The sequence below is a fragment of the Euleptes europaea genome, chromosome 13 (assembly GCF_029931775.1).
Source record: "Euleptes europaea isolate rEulEur1 chromosome 13, rEulEur1.hap1, whole genome shotgun sequence".
In the NCBI taxonomy this organism is placed as follows: domain Eukaryota; kingdom Metazoa; phylum Chordata; class Lepidosauria; order Squamata; family Sphaerodactylidae; genus Euleptes; species Euleptes europaea.
This window is the reverse complement of record NC_079324.1, coordinates 2501706-2518329: the sequence shown is the minus strand read 5'-3', so window position 1 is coordinate 2518329 and position 16624 is coordinate 2501706. Positions and strand designations below refer to the sequence as shown.

Here is a 16624-nt window from a genome sequence, read left to right as displayed (position 1 = left end):
TTTGCCAGTGCCTTCCTCTGCAGAGCGACTCTGGTATTCCTTGGTGGTCTTCCCATGTATACTCTGTGTATTGCCTCAACAAACCTGGTTCCCACAGAAGTTGCTAGCAATAATGACAAATAATGCTAGGGCTGGGGCTGGCAGATAAGCTGGCATTTCCTAACCACAGTGCCAGCACCATACTATGTCAGTGCAATCCACTCTTCTGCAAGCGGGAGATGTAGGGTGGCAGGCAGCCCACTCCACTCCACTCCAGCCTACTTTACTGCAGACCAAACACCGCTAAGGCCCATTGCCTGTGACTGCAGACACAGTTCCAAACAACTCCCTACAAGGGGAAGAGAACGGTTGTCCTAGTGGATATGCTATTTTATTGTTTGTTCATTTATTTATTTACATAATCTCCCTCACCTTGCTGCTCTCACAAGAGCCACCAGGGTGGCTAACAAATTAAAATATACGTCATCAAAACAAATTTAAAAACCATCAAAACCAACCAACCAGCAACAACAACAACAACACATGGTTAAAACAAAACCAGAACTAAACTACATAAAATTTTTTTTAAAAAAAAACATTAAAACTCTGGGCAGGAAGGAAGAATTATGGAGGGAACCTCAAACAAACAAACAAAGAGATGGCAACAGAAGGGGAGAAAGAAGTCTGCCCTGAGGAGAGAGTTAGAAAGCCCTCCACTGCATTGCCATTCACCTAATCTCAGAAGGCGGGGGCAGCATGTTCAGGCAGGTTAATAAGGGGGCAGGCAAGCCTTTCAGGATCTCTCTCCCCCCCGCATCTAAATCTCCTGCTTGATTTTCCAGATTTCTAATTGTCATGCCTCTTTTTTCCATTCTCAGTCCTACCACTTTCAGCTCAATCCCTTATCTTTTTGGGAGGCATTCTGTAAAAAAAGTATCTCACAAAATTATTTTAATTGCTTCAGAATGTGATATTCAGCCACTTAGTCTCTAAATAGGAAGATGTCTTTTGGCTGGATCCCACTAGTATGGAACCAATATGAGAAAGTTGGAGTTTGAAATGATTCAGTTGAGGCCGGAGAAATGTTTGAGAGAAAAGAATAAAGTGCGAGAAGAGACTGCAGAAAGCTCCAGGAACTGAAGGTCCTCTAACCGGCAAGCTGTGGATGGAGGAACAACACATTAGGGCAGAGTTAGGCCGCGCTGGTGAGGAGTTACCAAAGAAAGATACCCAAAACATTCCTGAATACCACAGTGGAGATGACATAGAATGTTTCTTTGTCCGTTTTCAGAGAGCCTGCAAAGATTTTGGAGTGGCAGATGGTAAAAGAATGATTATTTTGAGGACTCAAGTGGCAAAAGAATGAACTTCTGTATGACTCTTGCCTTGAAAACCGGGGTGGGGGGGTTGCCATTAGTCCGCTGCAACTTGAAGGGAGGGGAGGGGGAAGAGCAACAAAAAGGGGGAAAATTCATCCTGACTATAGTAGAATTTGTCACAAGGTACCCAGAGGCCATTCCTCTCAGTAATACAGAAATAAATTCTGATGCTCTCTCAAGTACCTTTGCCAGAGTGAGCTGCCCCTCAGAAATGTTAACAGATTTAGGAAGCAACTTTGTCAGCATTTGAAGCAGAATCTGAGACATGAAATATCTGACAACCACTCCATACCATCTGGAGACAAATGGCTTTACTGAAAGATTCAGCACTGCCTGTGACCTTGGACAGCCGCTGCCAGTCTGAATAGACAGTACTGACCCTGATGGGCCAAGGGTCTGATTCAGTGTCAAGTGGCTTGATGTGTCAAGTGGACTAAGGCATCCAGTTCCATGGGGCCCCTGATAAAGGGCTCCCCCAGACAGCCACTGTACTTGCAGAGAGCTCTGCTGGGCCCGAAGCCTGGCTTGCGCCAGCCAGAGCCACCCTCGTGGGCGCTGGTGAGATTTGTGCCAGCTGGGAGCCACTTTTGCTGGGCTGTGCAAAACTGTGCCAGCCAGGAACCGCCCTCATGGGACCAGCTGGAATCCACCTTCGCTAGACTGGGTGAGACTCGTGCCAGCTGGAAGCCACCTTACCTGTGCCAGGCAACACTCAAGTTCAACTGGCCCTTCTTGACTCATTTCAAAGCCTTGAGGTTATACTTGATCCAACCTTATTACTGGCAGCTGCAAAAAAGGCTTTCTTCCAACTCAGCCTAGCCCATAAGATGGCCCTGTACCTTGATACGGCTGACCTGGCCACCTGGACCCATGCCACAGTAACATCGAGACTAGACTACTGTAATGCTCTGCACATTGGCTTCCCTTCAAAATCAATCCAGAAACTTCAGCTGGTGCAGAATGCCACGACTCAGCTATTATCGGGAGGTGGAGAGAGCGTGCATATTTCTCCCATTCCGCAGACACTCTGATTAGCTGCCCATTTTTTTAACCAGGCTCGATTTCAGGCATTGGCTAGAACATGCAAAGCCCTCTGTGGCCCTGGGTCCCTCTTACATCCCCCATGGTCCATGACAACAGCTTCACTGATGTCAGCAAGGTCTTCTGTGGGTGCCCCAACCTGCAAATGGGCAAAATCAACCACTGCCTGTATGTGCGTTTTCTCTCTTGTGGCCATTTCCTTGTGGAATGGCCTGCCTAAGAAGGTCGGGAAAGCTCCCCCTCTTCTGGCCTTCCACAAACTACAGTTGTTCTGTACAAAACAGTTTACAAACTTACTTGGACAAATGATTAAAGACTGTGGTCTATACCGCCATACGTAGCTTACTGTAAGTAGGATCCTTTTATGTAATTTTTGCACTGCTCAAAGTGTCATGTTAATACTTATGCTATGCTTCAGTTATTTCTGGTTGGTTCCAGACTTCTACAGTCCTAATGCATTGGTTATTGAATGTCCTACTTTGTTGATCAAACTGACTCGCTATTTGTAATCTGCCTTGAGTTCCTGTGAGAAAGATGGATTGTAAATAACACAAATACAGAAATACAGAAATAAATAGGATCCATTGGAAGAGTGAAATGCGACTGCCTGGGAAATTCAAAAATCAAAGAAAAACAAGACTGTAGCTGATGATGTCTTAAGAATCCAAAGTGAAATACAACACAGATTGTTTGGGGAGGGGGGTTTCAAAATCTATATATCTAATTCTGAACTGTGCCCCCTGCCTGCGGATACTTAAATCTGCAGATAAGAGGTACACTCTCCCCAATGGGTTTTTCTGCAGATATAGGGAACCCCCTAGGTATGCTGAAAAACCTAAAATTAAAAACTGGGGGGGGGGGGTTTAAACCTCCCTCCAGTTTTCCAAAGAGCATTTTCTGTGCATACGCTGACAATCAGCAATTGCTATGTGTATCCATGTGTATCTTCCATGTATATCTCCGGCTCGGGATATAGTAGTAGATAGTAGATAGATGATCTAAATCTGACACAGTACCATCAGTATAATAAGGAGCTGTGTTCCAGACTAAGCTGATGCCCCCTGGTCGCATCTGGAGTTCTGATTATTTATTTCTTAACTTAAAAACATTTTGTCGCCCCTTTCCACTCAATTTGGGCCCTCAAAGCAGCAAACAGTTAAAAATCTTTTAAACAGCTTTAAAAACAACAGATAGATAGAACATCCTTATATATTGATGTTACTATGTCATAGAGCATCTCTTTAACTCTCTGCCAACTTTAACTGCACCGCCCCCATCTTCACCTATATTTATTATTTACTTCATGTATCCCCCCCTCCCGTTCTCCACAACAGGGACCCAAAGCAGATTACATTGTTCTCCTCTCCTCCATTTTATCTTCCCAAACAGCCCTGAGAGATAGGTTAAGGTGAAAGTATTTAACCAGCCCGTGGTGAGTGAACACACTAACAGAGCGGGGGTTCAAACCAGTGTCTCCCAGAACTACTCTGAAACTGTACCCACCACATCACGCTGGCTTTTATAGGGTGGCTGCTGCTGAACATTGCCAAGTAGCCAGGCCTGGCCCCAGTGGTTGCTGCCAGGCCTGGCCCCAATAAGTCCTCCCTCAAAGGCCAAAACAGTCCTGGAAAGAGCCCTGGCTCCTCCCCCTTGTCTTTTACTGCTGTGGAGGGACATTTCATTCTCCCCCCCCCACACACACACACTATTGCTTTACTTCCCCCCCCCTCCCCGCTTCCATCTCTCCACCCTGAAGAAATGGAACCACTCCTTCAGGCTGGCTTGCTGGTGTGTCCGTGCCCTCATGGCCCAGGACATTCCCTATGGGTGGGTGGGTGGGGTCTGTCCATTGCTGATGTTATGCTGTGTGCAGTGATCCCGCATGATGTGGTGGGTGGGTGCAGCATCAAGGTCCTTTCTGGTGGGTGTCTGGCTTCATGACCACGGTGCATCCCTAGGGTGAAAGAAGGTCCCCCCACCTTTGGTGAGCAACACCAGAATTGACAATACAAGGCTCCTATTTTCCCCATCAATACACTAATACTGTGCAATACTAGATCAGTGAGGCACAAAACTGTTCGCCTTTATGGGATGTTATAGGAAGAGAAAATTGACCTGGCTTACATAACAAAGACATAGTTGAAGGAAAATGATGTGGTATGTCTTTCCCAATGAACACCACCTGGTTATGAGGTCCTCCACTATTCCTGCACATCTGGAGGTGTGTCTATTATCCTCCATGAGTCCTTCAACTTCTGCAGACTTCCAGTGCAAATGATCATGGGCATTGAATGTGTGCTCCTTAGGTACTTATTAGGTATCCTGCTTGTTTACCAACCACCCAGTTCCCCAGTTGGCACCCCCCCCCAGAGTTGGCAGAGATACTCTTGGATGTGGTAGTGAGACTCCTAGATGGATTGTTCTGGGGGGGGGGGGGGACCTTCAACATTCATACTGAGGATCCCTCACTGGGACTGGCTCAGGATTTTATAGCTTCTTTGATTGCCTTAGTTGGGCCTGTCACAAATTGTGACGGGCCCAACTCATGAAAGAAGTCACACTTTGTACTTAACCTTTTGTTCGAAGCCTTTGAGGGAAGGCTTTGTTTCAGGGTTGGTCGTTCAACCCGAAGCATGGTCTCCATGTCCTCGGATGGGGTGGGGTCACAGTGTGCCCTGGTCCAGCCCTGGCTGATGTGGCCAGTGTGACAACTGGTGGGGCTGGGGATTCACAGCCACTGCCAGGCCCTCTGGTATGGAGCCTGTACCCTGTGCAGCACATGGGGATGGCCATCAAACGGGACTCCCGGCATGAGTGGAGGGTCACTGTACCCTGGGATCAGCCGTGCTTGGAGGACCTCATGACAGCTCAGGAGGCAGCTACTGGGGATCTTGAAAGGCTGCTGGCTGTCATTGGGGACACGGATGGGTGGCAGGCATCGAGGGGCTGCTTTTGCAGACCTGTTAGCAGTAATCCAGGGGCTCATGCCAGCCACTGTCCCTCTGTTCCCCCCTACCACTCCACCAGCACCAGTGGATGCGGTCAGCGGGGGCACCCCTGGGTCCATCTGGTACCAGGAGGCACCCCTGCCGATGACTGCTGGGCACCCATGGGTGGCCCCATGTTCCTTTTGCCTTCCCCGTGCCACTTCCCTGGGGGTCACACCCATTGCCTCACAGAGGGCTTGCTTCTCGCTGGACCTGCTGAGGGCTGTTTCCAGTGTACAGGGTGACAGGGCCGCATCCCCCCCTTTTGTGTTGCTGCCTCCACTCTGTATGGCCAGGGTCCATGCCTTTATGGGGGTGGGATGTGTGCTACAGGCATGGCCCAGCGGTGCCTGCTCCTGCCCCTTCCCGCCTCTCTGTTCACATCTCCTCAGGGCCATGGCCCCATGGCTGCCACCTGTGGCTGGGTGGTTCCCCCTGTCTATCATAGCTGCAGCACCGCATCCCTGTGAGATCTTGTGGGCACATCAGAACAGTTGCTGGGGACACCGGTGCAGTCGCTGTCCTTGGGGCCCCCACTGCCAGGTGTTTGTCCAGTTCGTGGCTGGCCTCTGCGGGCTCCTTTGAGGGGATGGACCTGTTATGCCCTTGCTGTGCCAGCATAGGGCTGGCACACAGCGCTGTTTTCAAAGAGGCCAGAGGAGCAAGGAGGTAAGACTGGCGATCTCTTTGAGTCTTACCTGTACAGATGAAGCCAGGCAGCCCTCCGTAGATCAGTTCATCATTGTCAGGCAACACAAAGGGGCATCTTGTCTGTACCTCCAGGCAGTATTGCTTGCATGGTATCCGGCGTTGGCACTGTAGCTGTGTCACATTGAAATATTCAGAGCACAGCCAAGCCTTGTAGACAGCCTGCAAGAAGGAAACCACAGTGCGTCAGCAGATGCGGAAAAGGAACTGGAACCTCAATTTTATCAGTGGGAAAAAAGAGCAGAGATTAACAGACCAGTTTTCCATCATTTTACATACCTCTCAATATAAATTCATAACAAACGGAAACTAAAATAAACTTTGTACATGCAACTGATCTAGCTTGTAAACCGGGCCCTTGTTTAGAGTCTCCTGACCCAGCCGGGCTGATATATTCTACCATAAAGTCCAGATGCAACTACTATGACAGACTCTATGTGACGTTACCTTTGATGTCTTGGAAGAGTCAGTCGCTACAAAATGTGGCAACTTCTGTTTGGAACCAGCCACTTGGAAGACATAACTCCGGTGCTGCATCGACCACACCAGATGTCGATTTGCTTCCAGGGGCCCAATTCAAAATACTGGATTAAAGTCCTTTATTGCCATTTGTCCCTCATAATTATTGAACTGTGTCTCCTGCTGGCCAGATTTGGACTTCAGAGAGCCTTTTTCTGGCGGTGCCCTCATAGAATCATAGAGTTGGAAGGGACCACCAGGGTTATCAAGCCCAACCCGCTGCACAAAGCAGGAAATTCACAAATACCCCTCCACACCCCCAGTGACCAGAAGATGGCCAAGATGCCCTCCCTCTCATCATCTGCCTAAGGTCACAGAATCAGCATTGCTGACAGATGGCCATCTAGCCTCTGCTTAAAAACCTCCAGGGAAGGAGAGCTTACTATCTCCCGAGGAAACCTGTTCCACTGAGGAACTGCTCTAACTGTTAGAAAATTCTTCCTAATGTCCAGATGGAAACTCTTTTGATTTAATTTCAACCCGTTGGTTCTCTAGTCCGACTTTCTGGGGCAACAGAAAACAACTCGGCACCATTCTCTATAAGACAGCCCTTCAAATACTTGAAGATGGTTATCATGTCTCCTCTCAGTTTTCTCCTCTTCAGGCTAAACATACCCAGCTCCTTCAACCTTTCCTCATAGGACTTGGTCTCCAGACCCCTCACCATCTTTGTCGCCCTCCTCTGTTTTAAGATTATCCATATTGCAACTATCATGGACTTTTTCTGTGGGAGGGCTCTGGAATGGCCTAGCAGAGTGGACTTTCACTTTATTGATTTGTCTACTAACATTATTCACAGTTCGCCTTTCTTACAGGAACTCGAGGCAGATTACACAAAGTAAATCAATACAATCAACGGGATGGGACATTCCATAAACAATTCATTAGGATTAGGGTGACAGAAATCTGGAACCAACCAGAAATCTAAAAGACAGAACTGAAGCAAACAGTGCAACAATTATGTGGTATCATCCTTCTTACACTACACTGTCCATCTGCCATCCTTCTCCTACTGAAGACTTGCTACTCACAGCCACCTCTTTAGGTAAAAGATCCAGGTTTGCTGCGCCCTGCACAAATATGCAAGATGTTTTCCCATGTTAACCCGAATGTATATCCACGTGTTTGTGGGGGTGTAGTAACAACAGGAGTTGACTAAAAGACTGATAAAAAAGTAAAGACTTGATAAAATTCCAGGGTTAGACCATCAAGACCTGGAGCTCTGTTTTTCCTGAGATTTTAATGGTAGTCATCACTTCTTGAACAGCGATGTTTTCTTCCAGTGTTCAAATCTGAAAGCTCTGGAATCTTTAATGTCTGTGAGGAACTCTTCAGCATCTTGTTTGCTCAGCTCCTATGATGCATATCCAATAAACTCCAATAAATCCCTGCAAATTCCTGAAGTATAGTTTCAGTCTGGATTATAACAGAGGTATCTTCCCTGGGGCCCTGACCTGGATTGCCCAGGCTAGCCTGATCTCGTCAGATCTCAGAAGCTAAGCAGGGTCAGCCCTGGTTAGTATTTGGATGGGAGACCACCAAGGAAAGCCAGGGTTGCTTTGCAGAGGAAGGCACTGGCAAACCACCTCTGTTAGTCTCTTGCCATGAAAACCCCAAAAAAGGGGTCGCCATAAGTCGGCTGCGACTTGACGGCACTTTACACACACACACATCTTCCCTGGGAAGAATTTTGGACCTTTACTTTGCACATTAAATCCCCAAAGGACTTAGTAGCAAAAAATGTTGTGTTTTTTAATTCTTTCTGGACATTTTTTCATGCAAGGGAAGCAGATGTTAGATCAAAACTGGGATTCAGATGTCTCTTGTAGCAATTCAAGTCTTAGAAAAATGTTTGTTGTACATATCTAAGGTTTCAAATATGTATATAATCTTGAGCCTTATTATGTTTTAATGTATATAGGGTTCACTCATCAGATTTTATCTATATCAATATATAATTGTGCAAAAAATCGGGCCAATGGATTTTGTATTTCACCCACAGTGCATTGCCCCCATTACTCCTTTGTCTTCTCTTTGTCTACTGTCTGCATTGAGTATCTACCCCCCTTCTGCAGTCACTCTTTTGTCCATATGATGCTTCTTTCGCTCACTTTCCATTGCACCACTTCTTCCTTAACATTATAACAGAGGGTGGGGGTATGCTTGGTTTGCACACACAACCACTAGGTGGAGAATGGTCTTGTCTATATGTCTATACATCCCCTTGTTTTCTGCTGTCACCATTTACCCTTTAAATATAAACCACACTTTTTAGTTTATACTCTAGTAGCTTGGTTTATAGTATGTGTATGACAAACAAACATTGAGGCCATGGGATTACATGAACAAAATATAAAAAATGTTTGTTAAAGAATTAACTATTTAAAAGGATAAGAAAATTTAACTGGACGTTTGTAATGAAGGCACACTTTTTCTTTTTCTTTTCTTTTTTTACTGTTGTGTGGGAGGGAGCTGGCCATCTTTATGCTAGTTCCTCCCACACACAAAAGTTCAAATAGCCAATTTCCCTTTCTCTAGCCTCCATCCCAAACTGTGCTTCCATTGCTCCCAAGTCTTCCTTCTGGTCAGGGTCTTCCTTGGCATGTTCTGTATCTTGAAGACGCTGACTGGGCATACATGTGAAACTATCAATCCCCCCTATCCTCAAATCAGGACTCCTCTTCCTCTACTGCCTTCTTCTTTAGCTCATTTTATTGACTGCAGCTGCTGAATCTGCACACAGTCTGGCTGATTCCAACCAGGCTGATGCTGGTTTTTCATTCTGTCTCACAAGACTCTTCCACCAATTAAAGCGCACCATGTCTCAGAAACTCGTTTAATTGCTTCTAAGCTCAAGGGCAATGAAATGTGTTTATCCCTACTATTCTGCCTTAATTCTACTGTTGATTCTAAGTGTTCTGAAGTTATATCTCCAAAAGGAAAAGGCAGGTTTCTAGTCATTAGGGTGGGAATGGAAGCTGAATTCCAGTCTCCAGTTTGGCTAAGCTGTTAAGGGTCTTGCCTTAATTCTACTATGGTCTGTTGATTGTTCCCAAGCGTCTCTGAATTCTAGGATTTATGGTTATTAAGGTATTATATCACATCTTTTACCTTGAGAGGTCTGACAACAGATTGAAAAGGCTCAAGGATGAAGTATCATATAGGAAAGGCCAGAGCTGATCTGCCACCACGAGTTTGATCCACTTGCCCCAAAATGACATTTGATACCTGCCTAAACTTCATAAAATCATCCTTGTTTGACAATGTTTTCTTTAGCAATAGCTGAACAATTTCTTCTTTTAATGCTGAAACCTACCCTCAATTAAAGAGCTATGAATAATTTTAGTTACCATTTATTTATTTATTTGATTTGTATCCCGCCCCTCCCCAGCCGAGGTCAGGCTCAGGGTGGCCCACATCCTGCATGACAACGATATAATTAACATTCAATGAATTTAAAACAATACAGAATTTTTTTTGTTAAAAACTCTAGTAGAGTCTAAAAGTACATATTATAAAGGTCTAAAATTCTATATTGCACAACCCATATGATGCCATTCAAGGAGTAGAGACATCTGTCTAGTCAGGATAAAGGCCAACTCATGGAAACTAGCCTTAGCTAACTAGCAGCCCTCATAGGGTTGCACAGGAGATATGCCAGCAAAAAGCAGGCGTATCTTGACAAAAACAAAAAGGGGCGTTCCCAAGCCGAAACAGCTCGGGAGGCCGACTAACGTTGGCCCCGCCCCCGGGCTGGCACCAGAAAACCCCGGGAATGCCTCCTGGGGTGCCGGAACACCTCCCGGCTTGCTACTGTGGCCTGTGCCAGCGGCTGGCGGCTGGCGGCCAGTGGGAGGCGGCGGCGGCCAGGCCCAGCTCTGCTGTGGTGGTGGCCGGGGACTGGCGGCTGGGCCTGTACCCCAGCGCTGGGGCCACTCACGCCTGCGTGCACCTTCTGGGAGCTGGCGGTATGGGCCCCTGCACCGGGGGAGGCCTTTTCTCGGCCTCCTAAGGCCTTTGGGTCAGGCTGCTGGCGCATTTCAGGAATGTGCTGAAAGAAAGGCAAGGGTCTAGCTTACATGTAATGGCCTTCACAACCATGAGAAACCTGTCAGTTTCAGTCATGGTGGTAATCCAAAATGATCAAAGCAATTGTGACAAGAAGATTCTTTGGACACTACTGGTATAGATTCTGCAATTAAGACAGAGTTCAAATTGTGTCAAGTGCAAGCAATTTGATATGCCAAGAATGGAGAGAAACATCACATTGAACAACAGATGAACCACCTTTCAGAGGATCCAGATCAGGAACGAGTAGGTCTTAAACCACTTGGAAAAGCTCCCCATGACACAATTCAGCTGATGTAACATTTGCAAAGAAGAAAGACTTCTTCACTCCACTGCAGTCAACATCATCTTTCAATGAATTCTATGGCATGCAGGGTTACAATTACTATGAGCCTTTCACCTTTGACCTAGATATCACCCAACCTGTTTCATGATTGCTAGTTCCTCAGTAATTAGGGAAATGAGATCTATGACATATGGGGAGAGAATGGTGGTCAGTGACTTTCTCACTAGCCCCTGTCAGCCCTTTATTTTACTGTTGATGCATTATGGAAATCAAATGCATTTATAGCTCTCTGGTAGACCATCCTAACAAGTCTGCCACCCATGTGGACAAGAAGAGCCAAGACTAAATGAGTCTTTAGTTATATTGTAGCATTAACTATTTGGAGAGGCCTTAGTGGTAAGAACAGAAAACTGTTCTTTGTCTAGATACAAATGAGGGATAAAGAGAGAATGGGAAGGGAATATAATTCTATTCTATTGAAATCTTCCCAGGTTTATTCCCATCATCTCCACTAGAGGGCACCATCAATGTATTCTGCCAAGCATTCTGTTCTACAGACCTTTTCAAATCTATTTAGAGATTCTGAGAACTTCAACACAAACATAATTGTCAGCAGAACTTACTTTGACTGAGCTCCACATTTACATGACTTAAGCCTCAATGTTGTTTGATGTTCAACTTAAAAAACGTTACGCCAAGCAGCTTTGTGCCTGCATAGTAGCGGCCTGTGTTTGCAAGTCATGGACTGGTTGTGCCTCGGTTTCTAACATAGCTGCCCACTTCATGCCTGCTCTGTGGGTGAACTGCATCTTCTCAACCACCAGTGAAGAAGGCATGTATTCCCTGGGGTTGTAGATCACTGAAGTCACCCACTTGAGCAAAGAATCTCTCACAGCCTGTACTCTCTTTGTACCTGTAAACAGGGCCGCTGGGGGCGCTGGGGGGGGACAAAATTCCTGAAGTCAACTGGAGGGCTCCTGAAGCCAGCGTCACGCTTCAGTCATGGAACACATGTACTTTTTAAAAACTCATGCAATCTGCATTACAGCCATTAGGGACACAGGGAAGGCAGAGCATAGTAAACAGGAGTAATTCTGACTCTGCTGGTGGCGCCTTTCTGCAACATTTACTAGGAGGCTGAAGGAAACTCTTGCTTCTCAGGTCCTGCTAAACCCATCCACCAAGCCAGCACCGGAGCAAGGCATGACTAGCCAGGACAAGCTAAAGTCCCTGCCAGAATGAAGCCTCCCAATAAGGTTGTTACATCCAGCAGTTCCCCTTTTTAGTTCCACCCAGCTCCATAGTTTGCACAGCCAGATCTTGCAAAGGGGCAGCCCTGGTAGTGTGTGGTAACAATAAAAACTTTGTTGTCTTTTCCTTAATTTCTCTATTTTCCACACATTTCTCCTCCTTCATTTTTCTCTATTCCTTTCATGATCTGACATTCCTTCAGTCCCACTTCTAATTCTCCCCTTTATTTTTCAATCTTACAGCGCATTCCTGAAAGGAATGTCGGCACTGGGCTTAGGAGGCAACCCAGCGGAATTGCCTCCTAAAGAGGTTTTGGCACAGCCGAAACCTCTATCCGGTGCCAAAAACCTGTGCAACCCTCATAGCGTATCTTGTGAAAAGCAAAAAGGGGCATTCCCGAACTGAAAAGGCTTGGGAGGCTGACTAATGTCGGCCCCGCCCCCAGCCGGAACACCTCCTGGGGCACCAGAACGCCTCTCGGCTTGCCACTGCAGCCTGTGCCGGAGGCTGGAGGTTGGCAGAAGGCTGCGGCAGCGGCCGAGCCCAGCGCTGCTGCTGCAGCGCCCAGGGACTGGCGTCCAGCCTTCACACCGGCGCTGGGGCCACTCATGGCGGCGTGCGCCGTCCGGATGCCGGCGGTGTGAGCTCCTGCGGCGGCGGAGGCCTTCGTCGGCCTCCTAAGGCCTTTCGCCATGGCTGCCAGCGCATTTGAGGAATGCACTGTTGGTCTCAACTCTTTCTCATCTATCCTCGTTGATAACTTAGAACAGTGATGGCAAACCTTTTAGAGACCAAGTGCCCAAACTACAACCCAAAACCCACTTATTTATCGCAAAGTGCCAACACGGAGCAGTTGGGCGGCGGGGAGTCTGGGAAAGGGGGGGGGGCTTTGAACTGCTCCAGCGAGGAGCGGTTCAAAGCCCCAGCCGCCCAGAGTCCAGGAAAGGGGGGGGCTTTGAACTGCTGCCAAGGGCCCCACAGCAATCCAGGCTCCCTGCAAACACTGGTCTGAGCGGCTGTGGACCGCTGCTGACTGCCCCTTCCCCTTGGGCGCCGGGTGGGGGCCTAAGCGGGTGGGCGCTGGGGCCGCAGAGGGCAGCCGGCCGGCCGAGGGCTTACCTCCACCAGCAGGAAGCCAGGGATGATGGAGTGGCTCCTCTTGAGCTCCTGCTGCCCACCAGCCATGGCCGAAGAGGGGGGAGCTGGCTCTCCACTGGTGTGTGTGGGGGTTGGGGGTCTCCCTGCAGAAGGAGAGTTGGGGAGGGCAGCGGTGTTGGAAAGGGCTCCAGGCCAGAAGCACCTGCCAGGGCCACCAGTATTTGGGGTAGGAGCTTCCACATGAACGCACGAAGCAGCCTGCCACTGAATCAGATCCTTGGTCCATCCAAGTCGGTCTCGTCTCCTCTGACCGGCAGCGGCTCCCCAGGGTCTCCGGCAGGAAAGGGTCTTTCGCGTCCCCTCCTTGCCCGGTGCCTTTCAAGTGGAGATGCTGGCAGGGACTGCCTGCCTCGGGGCCCATCTGCCTGCCCAGCGGAGGTGCTGCCGCTGAGCCCCGCCTGGCCTGCCTGTGCGGTGCTGCTGGGTGCCCGTCTCCCGGCGGGAGGAGGAGGAGGCCCCAAAGCGGCGCCAGCCGGCCGGCCCCTCCCACCGCCGCGTGCTCCTGGCCCCGCCGGCCGGGCTCCCGGAGGGAGAGCGCTGGCAAGGCTGGGGGGCTGCCTCCTGCCTCCGCACCCGGGGGCCCCCGCCGGGAGGAGCCAGCGGGGGCCAGAGAGGCCGCTCAGCAGCCGGCGCCGGGCGAGCTCTTCCACCCAGAGGAGGCGGCCTCAGGGGGGGTCCTGGCCCCGCCTCTCTGGGCCAGGGCTGCGGCCGCTGCGGCGGGGCTGCGAGTGCCCCCCACCGATTGCCCAGGAAGCCCCCCACCCCCACCCACGGGGGCTCACCTGGGCCGGCCTTCAGGCGCCTCTACAGCCGGCACGCATCGCAGCCGCCCGCCAGGTCCCCCCTGAAACATATTATTATTATTATTACACTGTGGCTTACTTTGCATGGAGGTTGTTTGGATAAAAGGCTATAAAATACTTTGGCAAATTTGAAATGCTATTACAAAAAGTTAGAAGCTGCAGGGATTACACCTGCTTTCACAACCCAGGCAAGCTTTTCATAGCAGACATTTTAATATATTTGCCAAGGATCTGCATATAGTATCTAATGTGTACATGCCAGAATATTTAGTCTGTGTCCAAGGTTCTTTTTAATTTTAGGTATGTTTGTTTTGTATTATTTCAAACCTTCATGATGAGGTGGTAAATCTCTGTTCTCTGATACTATGATTAACAGAGTTACCCCCTCCTCTTTTTAATATATAATTTCTCCTCCTTCAGGTAATCATGATCATATTATTTACACTTCCCAGGCAATATTATTTGTAAACTCAAGGTTTTGTTTTTTTAAGAATAACATTACAACTTCATTTTCCTAAAAATTAGTGCTTACTCCACAAAAGGTTTACAAAGTTCAGTTATTGCAAAAGTTTTTCAGGGTTAATTTTAACATTTATGCATTTTTTTAAATCACCATGGTATTTAACAATAACATCTTATGTCCTTTAGAGGAGAAATTGTGAATTGCAGAATTTTAAATACCCGTCATCATCCTTGGCTTCACTCAGTTTTGTTTATAACACTCTTCCATTTTCTTCTAGTCATGAGGGTGGGGGATTGGGAGGGGCCTCACAAGAGGAGTAACCTAGGGCCTCTCTTCATCGAAATCTGGCCCTGATGCCCCAGGGAGACAAAGACGCACAGAAAATAATAATGAAAAAACAGTCCAAGGAGCCTTCAAACACTGGTTCCTGATATTCCTGGTTACTCAAATATTTCTGGGATTTTTCAAGACTTATTTCCCAGTATCCTGAAAATCCTGGATACCATTTGGACACCTGAATATATCCAGAAAATACTGGTAAGGTATTTTTCTGATACATATTTGGACCAGATATATCCAAATACACAACCCTAGCATGGAACCACGGCGGGTTGCCAAAATGCTTGCAAATGCAATGGGAAGCCTCACAATAAGCCCTAGTTTGTATGTGTTATGTCAAATCACTTCCAACCTATGGCGACCCTATGTACTAATGACCTCAAAAAATGTCCTTGCAAACTTCCTTTATAGAGTCAATCCATCTCATGTTGGGTCTTCTTCTTTTCCTGCTGCCTTCAACTTTTCCTAGTAAATAAACCTTATTTAAACCCATGTATTGTGTACTGTCTTCATTTCAGGACATGAGTGCAAACATTGGAAATTTCCTGGAATCACAACAGATCTCCCAACTATAGAGATCAGTTCCCCAGGGTTGCCAGCTCCAGATTGGCAAATTCACTGAGATTTCAGGAAGAAGCCTTGGGATGGCAAGGTTGTGCGCGACAAAGGTTTGGGAAATGAAGTGACCCCAGCAGGGTATAATGCCATACCCCAGCAGGGTATAATGTGAGAGTCCACCCTCACAAACAGCCATTTTCTCCAGGGGAATTGATTTCTGCCATCTGGAAAGCAGTTGTAATTCTGGGTGATCTCCAGCTGTCAGATAGGCTCTCCGCTGGCCCCGGATAGAAACAAGATGGTTTCCCCCACGGACAAAATGGAGTCCTCTTGTACTCCGTCCCTCCCCGTTTGCACCTGGTCTCCTGCCCAAGATCTGCAGCTCAATGGAGACCCACCCCGGTAATGGCCGATCTGATACCAGGTCCCGCAGAACAATACTGGGAGCCCGGGAATATCAGCCACTTAACGCACGCATTTTACTCTGAATACTTTTGCTCAAGTCTTTACCGGTAGTTTGCTTCGGTATTGTGTCTTTGTTTCCAATAATCCAATCAACCCCATTGTATCCACCCTATATATGTTTCAATATTCCCCCATACCTGTATGCTAGCCTTAAGTCTTTTGACCTGCTGAAATCGCTGTTCTTCTGAAATAAACTTTTTACTCGCTGTATCGTCTGGAGGAAAGTTATTGCCTGGAATGCATCAACTTGCTGAGGCCTGACACCAGCCCCCACTAGGAGGTTGGCAACCCTACTTCCCCTGGAGGAAATGGCTGCTTTGGAGGGTGGAGTCAATGGCATTATACCCCTTTGAGGTCCCTCCCCTGTTCAAACCCCACCCTCCCCAGACTCCACCCTCCAAATTACTAGGAATTTCCCAAACTGAAGTTGGCAACATAGCTCCTTCCCACCCAACAGCCCCACTACCCATCTGTCCCTCTGTCTAAGCTTTCTCTCCCCTCCCCTTGCAGCTTCTACCTAGGATAACCGTGGCCCAGTTGTGTGGTGCCGGGGCCACTGGGCTTGTGAGGCAGCACCTCACTTTCCCCTGTATCTCCCTCCCAACATTATTTCCTCTTTC

The 16624-nt window shown here is 47.9% G+C and overlaps 1 protein-coding gene across 1 annotated transcript in view; it reads right to left on the bottom strand.

Annotated features, from left to right (window-relative positions):
* NALF2 (NALCN channel auxiliary factor 2) overlaps window positions 1–16624 on the bottom strand; it is a 97632-nt gene that overhangs the window by 12087 nt on the left and 68921 nt on the right. Inside the window, exon 2 of the mRNA XM_056859715.1 lies at window positions 6085–6256. Within this exon, the coding sequence (XP_056715693.1) occupies window positions 6085–6256 (172 nt within the window). The remainder of the gene's footprint in view (window positions 1–6084; window positions 6257–16624) is intronic.